Genomic DNA, 9,053 nt, shown 5'->3' with positions numbered 1-9,053 from the left:
CGCCTGGTGATAAAACAACGGGGAAGAAACAAAGGAGGACTGAAACGACCCGCCCAGAACTCTCAAGACAAGTCTATCCAATCTCATTAAAACTGAATAGATAATAATTTAATTAGTAAAGATTTTACCAAAAATTCAATAAAGTCCCCTTTATAAATATAACACTCCCAGTCCACAAATATATAAAATAAGCACTCCCAAAATAATTCATAATACAACGAACTCCAATAATCAACACCCTCAACAAAAATACTGAATTTTACTCAAGATACCTCCAGAATATCAAAAAATTATATTATAACTAATATTAATATACATTAGTTTATTCTCAATCCCAAAAGAATAATACAACAAAATTATATAATCCCAAAAAATAAGATGATCAGGATGTCCTAACAAAATCATCTATATTTTCTAACACCATCACGTTGGCCAAAATTTTAAAATATTTACAATTGCTGGGTCGATTTGGTGTACCTACAACCTCGTGTTAGGGGAGAAAATATAATAAAACGGGATGAGTATAAAACTCAATGAGTTCATTGAGTGAATAATAAGTTTTGAAGATATATTTTTACTTTAAAAGAAATAATCATATCATTTCCAAACACGATTTAATCAAACCATATGCGAGAAACCATTAATAAATCATTTAACATTTAAATCAGATTACTAATCTTAAAGAGCATATATAATATCGTACGTATTAACCATAGAAATCATATCACAATATCATATAAAATACACAAATATGAAATCATCACTAAACAAGTACTTAGGAGAATAACCTCGTTGTATTCAGACCTCAACGGACGGGTAATGATGTACTATCTAAGTACCGTTATGCCCCAGAGCTATATAGACAAGAAAGTGTCATCTCTTATCTTGTCATATATCTCATTATATATGTGCATACATAATCTAGTTCCCAAAGGACAAAACGCCTAAGTATACGGCCCAACGCCTCTATGTGTATCCAGACAGGCCCCAAAGGCCTGTATCTCATCTATATATGTATCATTATTATCATCCATCATATCACATGCATATGCCCCAAAAAGAAGAAACGTCCAACCACACGGCCAAAACCTCCACGTGTGTTCATATGGTCCCCAAAGGACTCATTATATCTATATCAATATAACCGGGAAAGGGTACTATCCAATAATTTTAAAACAATCTTTATACACATTCATATACCATTTAACCATACTTTAAATCATATTTTTCCTTTCATTAATACATTTGAATCCGCTTATCTTATACTATTTGGTTTTATTCAAAATCAACACCGAAAACTATTAACCAAACACTTTTTTAATAAAAATTCAATATGCGAAATAAAATCTATTTTGAGAAAATCATTAAATCCAAGTATTTAAATTGCTTGTTTAACAAGGGTTAGTTTTAGGGACCTCTCCTGAGGTTTAGAGTATTAACAATCTAATAGAAAGTATTCACATAATTACAGAGACCTCCCTTGACGTTAGTACTCCGTTAAGTGGACTGTTAGTTGACTGTTGAAATTCTAAAAATACCTTTACCGTCAAAATATATCTTTATTTACAGAATAAATCGATGGATAATAGAATTCACACCAAATACCCAATGGATAAAAAAATTATATGCATAATTAATTAATAAAAAAATTGTGAAGGATGGGCCAGGTTGGATATAAATGGAGAAGTGAGAAACCCAACCCCTGTCAGTCTTGGAAACAAAACCGTGATATGTAGACAATAAGCAAATAAACTTAATACATGACACAAAGCACTTGACACAGCTTAAATATCCCCCCAGAACACAGCCCCCTCTTTGAATGAATTTGTTTTGAAATTAGAATATACAAAATTATCTAGTCACCAGCCTAAATTCCAACTAAAGATGTTAGATGGGGGCAAATATTCTCTGGCGGCTGAGCCATACAGCTACAACAAGATCACAACAACGACGACAACAAGAAAGAAGAAGTGCAAGAATAAGAAGAGGTTCAGTGATGAACAGATCAGATCATTGGAACTCATGTTTGAAAACGAAGCAAGACTTGAGCCTCGAAAGAAGCTGTAGTTGGCCCCAAACTGAGCAATCACATTACAAAGCAAACTGAAACTCATCATTTATACTTCTGTACTACTTACGAAGCTCTTAGGTCATTACGCAATAGCTATTATCAGTCATTACCCAACTATTTTTTCTACTCAACACCAACAACCCTAAATAAAAACAACATCCAGCAAAATATTCATTAATTGAAATAGACCCATTGTTATGTTTAATCAACAAAATCGTAAGCCACTGATTCAATGAAGCAAGCTATATTTCGAAGACTAATGTCTTTTGCGATCCAATTCCAGTCGCAACAGACATTGGCCGTCGGTGATGCTCACTTTGTGGAAGCGTTAGACCACCGCACGATGTCATCTCGTGCATTAGATGCAAACAGATCAGTGATTACTTCTTCTCCAACGATGAAAATGAAATTGGGTTTTGTTTTGTAAGCTCTCCAACGATGAAAATGAAATTGGGTTTTGTTGTGTAAGCTCTCCAACGATTTGTGTAAGTTGTGTTTTTGAAGTGGAGTGCGTTTTCCGAAAAAATTTATTTTCATTTGTTTGTTGGATAACGATAGTCACTGGGTAATAGGGAGTTTATGTCTTTAGTTCTCGAAAATCCAAGCAAGTTTTGTTTGAATTTTGTTTTTGTTTAAATTTTGAATTTACTTTTACGTATTTACCCTTTATAATAGCATTATACGTATTTTTGTATTAACGTCGGGGGAGGTCCCTGTAATTACATGTATACTTTCTATCTGACTGTAAATACACTAAGCCTCAGGGAAGGTCCCTGAAAATAACACTGTTTAACAAACATGTATTACTATCATAATAAACTATGAAAATAAGTTTTGTATATTTCACTCACAGAAACAATGTTCAGACTCAGTTATCGTTCATGTCTCCAGATTGGTTCTCGCTCGCAAATCCTTCTAAATCAAGGAAGCGATATAATAATTTTTCGTAAATCGGAATTAGAGCTAAATTTATGCAATAAAGTCAAAACGAACATTTATCTATAATTTACAACTCCACGGCAATAAAATTACCAAAATATACTTGCATCCGTAAATTATTAAAATACTCCAAAATTATAAATCACTAAATTACCCTCGGAATCATAATTACAACCAATCCACAATTCCAGAACCGAAATTACAAAATTGACCTCAAAATGTGAAATTACCTAATTGCCCTCGCCGGTCAACGGTGACCGGTAATTCAACGGTGGCCGAGAAGCTCGGGTCTGATAGTTCCAACCACGCTGAGTCTAATAGTGCCGACGGTGAGCTCCCACGCACGGCAACAGCGGCAGATCGAGAAGCTGCAAGCTTTCCGGCGATCGTTCGCGGCCAAAAAGTAGTTTCAGATGGTGGGGTTGGTTGGAAAATGATGAGAGTGAGTTCAGGATCAAGATCCAGGCGGGGGCGTCACCAAAAACCGACGGAAGCGACGGCAAGAAAGGGTGGGTTTTACCGCGGCTTATCGAACTAAAAAGACAGAATTCTGGCTGTTAATCGGCGACAGTGATGGCTGGGATACGACGACCGGTCTTCAAGCTTCAGATTGGTATCTTCCTCGGCCGGTGAGGTGACCGGAAATCGGATATATATCCGGGTCGGGTTCGTAGGTTTGGGTCGGGTTTCGGGTCGGTTTTGATAGCTTCCTCTCTCACGTGTGAACATGCTCCCCCCTTTCTAGCTTCTTCTTTTATTTATTTTATTTTTTAACCACCTCTCTCTTTTTTTTTTTTTCACATAGGTTACAAGGACAGAGCATCTGGGTTGATAAATCATCAGTGTATAAATTAATCACCTTATTCGAATTTCCCAGATTATGTTTTCTGCTTAATTATTTAATTAGTACATATAGTATTAAATTTCATATTCATAAAGTTTGGTTCCATTGCACTCTATGCAATTTTAAAATTCTAACTGGACGTTATTTTTTTCTTTTTTTTGGGGGGGGGGGGTCATATTAATCCATAAGATAATTTTCGTGAATATTAATGAATTCATACTACTAATGAAGAACTAATCCTAGTAGTTTTTCAATGGTGTGTTCGTAGCATTGCGGTGGTGGCTGCACATAAAGCATTAGGTTTTTCATGCAACATAAATTTTGTTTCATATTTCACTTTGTCCCTGACTTTTTTATATTACTCATTATGAAAATCACTTCAATTGACTTCCATAATCCTAAAGAGTTTAAACGAAGACTCTTGAGACTTTTTCATGGTAAAAGGGGGAAAGGCCACCTACATGCTTGCTTAAAGGGAAATTTACAAAAAAAGCCAAAAAAATTAGGTATTTTTCAACTTTAACCCCTCAAAGTTTTTTCTTTCAACATTAGCCAAATCACCAAATTGTGGACGAAATTGCCCTCCTCATTCTCATGTTTCCCTCAAGCAAATTCCTCCCCCTCTCACCAAAATCTCATCACCGGAAGTTGTATAGATCGTCGGCGGCGGCGTAGATCGGCAGCGGAGGAAGTTGTCGGTGGCTGAAAGAAGCTAAATCACGTTGAAAATCTTCATAGATCTCCAAAATCAAAGAAAAAAATTGAAAACCCTAGGTGAGTTGTTATTGTCGTTCTTGTTGTTGGTGGTGTTTAATGGCGGTGGTGGGTGAGATGCATGTGGGAAATGGAAGGGAAGAGAAAGAGAAGAGAAAGGGAAGGGGAAGGAGAAGTGAAGGCACGCATCTCACGCGCGAGGCCGCGGCTGTCGCACGCGAGATGCGCGTGACGCTGCGGCTATCGCACGCGAGATGCGCGCGGCGTGCGCATCTCGCGCGCGACATGGCGCCTGTCGCATGCGAGATGCGCGCGGCATGCCCATCTCGTGCGCGCGGGATGAGCGTGCCGCGAGCATCTCGCGTGCGACAGGTACGGCATCGCGTGCGCGAGTTGCGCGCAGGACCGAGCGAGGGAAGCCAAGCGCTCGCAAATTGGGCGCAGGCTGGCACGCAGCTCGCGCGCGCAGGTTGGCACGCAGCTGCCTCGCACGCTCTTGGCTTCCCTCGCGCGCCTGTCGCACCAAGAGACAGTGCGTGGTGTTGCCTTTATTTTTTTTTCTTTTGTTCATAATTTTTTAACATGTAATACTTTTAACTTGTACCAGATAAATGGACAAATCAAAAATAGCATTGCCTGGACCGATGAAAGAACAGGGAATAATAAAGATACCTTACGTTGATCACTTCCCCGGGCGTATCACGAGTATGTGCAAATTAGATGTCGTTGTTAATGCCATCCGGGAAAAATTAACAAGGCAACAGTTGAAACTGTTCAAAGACAATATATTTGGGCATTTCCTACAGTGCCGGAGCTATCCGTTCAGTGGCGTAATTGTGCACAATATATTGCTTCTGCAAGTGTCCCATGGCGATGGAAATGACAAAGATGAGTTATGGTTTCAAGTTGGCGACCATTTGATACGGCTATCAATTGGAGAGTGGTGCCTAGTAACGGGACTTTGCTATGGCAAAAATGTATTCCTGACGAAGCATAAAACAATGCATAGGTTACTTAATAAGTACGTTAGAGGCAGGAATCGCGATATAAATCTTGGCCAGTTCGAGGAAAGATTTATGAACTTAGACTTCAAGACTATGGATGACACTGATGCGCTAAAAATCGTCATGTTTTACTTTGCTGATAGAGTACTACACGGAAGAAAAGATCATTGTCAAATCAATTTCAATTTGTTTAATGAGGTAGATGACATAAATCACTTTCGAAGTATTCTGTGGGGTCGTTTGTCATGGGAAACAATATATAAAAGCATTGATAATGCATTGAACGACAAAGCCAATAAATTTAAGAGGGCAAGCGTAGAAAATCCCTTGCATAGATTGAGAAATACAATTTTTACGGCTTTACGTCTACAGTGCATGTGAGTGAAGAATTTTTTTTATAACTTAGTTTTGTTATAATAAATATTTAATGACACGTTTTTTTACTTCATATCTTTCCTTGTTGAAGGCATGGATTTTTGAAGCGATTGGAGGACTACCATTACAGTGGATGGTGAAAATTAAGAGGAAGGGTCCTCGGATCGTGCGATGGAAGCCCGTGGCTTCTTCAAATATAAACTTTGGCGAAGTCTATTCATACCTCAACGATCGTCTTGTAAGTCATTTATATGTATGTCTGTATATAACTGTTACATAATATATGGTTATACTAATTGAAAATTTGGTAATCTATACGACAGGATGGCATTATTTTCCAAACCCTCAAATCGGATGCAAAGGAGAAAGCCACAAATTATTGGAAGAGTGTCGAGGATTACGTGCCATATTTGCCAAGTTGGGTCCGTAATATGGGTATCCTCTACAATATCATTGAAAACCGGATGCAAAGTAATTTATATGTTTTTTTTTTGTATTTACCGTTTTCTGTTTTACTTGGTGCAGCACCAGCCTTCAATCAACGCGCCATCCATAACAGGGCCAAACGAGGTGGATCCTGACACCACGAACCCAATAGGACTGCAGCAGAGTCCTGTTGAGGATGACGGTGCTGCCAACGACCATTATGAATCCGCACACGATTAAGAACACAGAAATGAGCTGGAGGTAACTTCTGTCGTCTAAACATTTACAATGCACATATACCTAATTCCGGCATTTTGTCATTACTTTTTTATTTTGTAATAATAGGCAAGGACTAAGTTCCGCAATGATTATTTCGTTCAACGACTAGATAAAATAGAGTTTTCCATTCATGAGTTGAGGTCGGAACTTCAGACTGGACACAGTTCCATTAATGAACTGAGGACATAACTTATGGCAGAACACAAAGAAGCACAACAATATAGAGCAGCGGTCATGGGGTTTATGGCTTCGTTTGGCGCGGGTGCTTCAAAGGGCGCGTATGGTGATTCTCCGTTTGGCCCCTCGCACACGGTGAACAAGTTTCATATGCTTTTGTTATGCTATTATGATTTCAAACCCGAAATTATGTTAATATGTTCATCTCCTCGAAACAACAGGCCCCAAATGGCTATGGTCCGAACGTTGATGCTGGCTATGGTACGCATACTGATGCTGGTAATGACGACGAGCACACCCCCATGTTCTTGTACAATCTATATGGGGACATAAGTGATGACAGTGTACAGATATTCACGGAGGTACCTCCTGGCGTTAGTAAGTTTGGGCGTCCGTACCGACCGTCGTATATATTTGGTAGTCCTTACTTCATTCCTCATTTCAAGAGAGTTAGGAATGTCAGGCCTCTACCCGCACTCAACATTACGGACTATGAAATTGATGAAAGATCGAGTATGGATATGAATCAGCTCAGGGGACTAGAAGACTCAAGGCTATGTGAGGAGTTTGATCAGTGGTTTGCCGGCAACATTTCCGTGGATCGGCCCGTCCAACAATCTCGAAATTTCTTTGAAATACTCATGGGCAATGCTTCGATGGGGTGGCTTGGTGATAAGGTAAGTGTGTTTAATGGTCAGTACATTACAATAAACAACAATATTTCCGCTGGCATGGATAATGATATAAATTTATTTAGTTTAATCCCTTCACAGCATATTCACACGTATTACCGCTTGATCAGCGAGAAGCAACGGCGGTTTCCAAATGCACTACCGCAGCTTGACGCATATAGATATATACTTTTGGGCATGTTTACGAACTCTATAATCATTAACTATAATTTCGATGTTTTAAATATCTCGAAATGTTATTAATTTTCTACTCATCGTGTAATAGGTGTTCCTAAAGCAATTATGGAACAATGGTAGTTGTGATGTTTATCCATTACAATATGGCAGCAACTTGAACAGCTATATGGATGGGCGGGAAGATCTCATGTCCTAACCATTTACTTACATCGATATGGTAAGAATTGTCACTCAATCTTATGGTAATTGTGTATAAAATATACTAATTTAGCAATTTATTTATGTAGATATTCATCCCTGTGAATTTGGGCGGCGATCATTGGGTACTAGCTCGAGCAGACCTTTGCGCGAGGAGGATGCGGATTTACGACTCGTTGGTTACCTTTCGCGAGGACAAAACATATTTGCGTAAATTCAAACCTCTTCAGGTCGTCTTCCCTCAATGGCTTCAAGATGTTGGATTCTACAACATTCGACCTGAGCTGCAGAGTGCCAACCCTTGGAAAGTAAGAATCGTTAAGGATGTGCCCCAACAAGAACCTGGAAGTGGTGATTGCGGTATATTTATGTTGATGTTTACAATGTATTTGATGTTCGGGCTAAAACTTGATTTTGATAGTAGCCACGGGCATTACTTCAGGAAGAAAATTGCTGTAGATATATTCACGGGCGATATTGCCTTGTAATTTATTGTATTGTATTTAGACTTGATGTATGGATGTAGATTGTTTTTCTAATAGACATAAACTTTTGATATATTCATATATTTAGCTATAAGTAATTATTGATCTACTTTAGTACTCATTATGCAAATGAACATAACATAATATATCTCATTACATATAATTGTAATATAAATTATAATAAGAGTTCAGAATCCATAATTAGTTACAATGACACAGTCAGTTTGGATTCGACACAATGGGATTTTTACATCTCTTGCGGTTATGACCTGGTTGGTTGCATCGACCGCATCTCACAGTTCTTCAGTTAACATCCTCATCGATAGAAGGAATTCTTAACTCTGGACGATGACCAGGTGATGGTGCTTCAATCGGTGGGTTAACTCTGATTTCTTGGATTTCTTCTGGAATGTCCCAATCTGTTATGTCCCCAACCGGCTCTGCTGGTTCTGCATATGCCATGACCAATGAATCTTTAGAGTAATAATCAGAGCAAAGACTTATGGAATCCACACGGACGATCAGATAAGCAGCAATTGCATGTGCACAAACAAGCTGATCGAGTTGGAATACTCTATAGGAGCAAGTTCTTTCACGAATGTCAACTATCCCTTCCTTCATACCACCACCCAAAACATGAAATCGATGTTGAGACATCGGCCGAACGGTCAT

The 9,053-nt window shown here is 38.6% G+C and overlaps 1 protein-coding gene across 1 annotated transcript; it reads right to left on the bottom strand.

The window, feature by feature from the left end:
* Positions 1-8,684: 8,684 nt before the first annotated feature.
* Positions 8,685-9,053, bottom strand: LOC127898848 (uncharacterized). Its single transcript, XM_052431339.1, has one exon. The coding sequence runs from the start codon at positions 9,051-9,053 to the stop codon at positions 8,685-8,687; it is 369 nt and encodes a 122-aa protein (XP_052287299.1).

Source organism: Citrus sinensis, chromosome 7 (genome assembly GCF_022201045.2).
Source record: "Citrus sinensis cultivar Valencia sweet orange chromosome 7, DVS_A1.0, whole genome shotgun sequence".
NCBI classification, from domain to species: Eukaryota; Viridiplantae; Streptophyta; class Magnoliopsida; order Sapindales; family Rutaceae; genus Citrus; species Citrus sinensis.
This window is presented reverse-complemented; position numbering and strand designations above follow the sequence as displayed.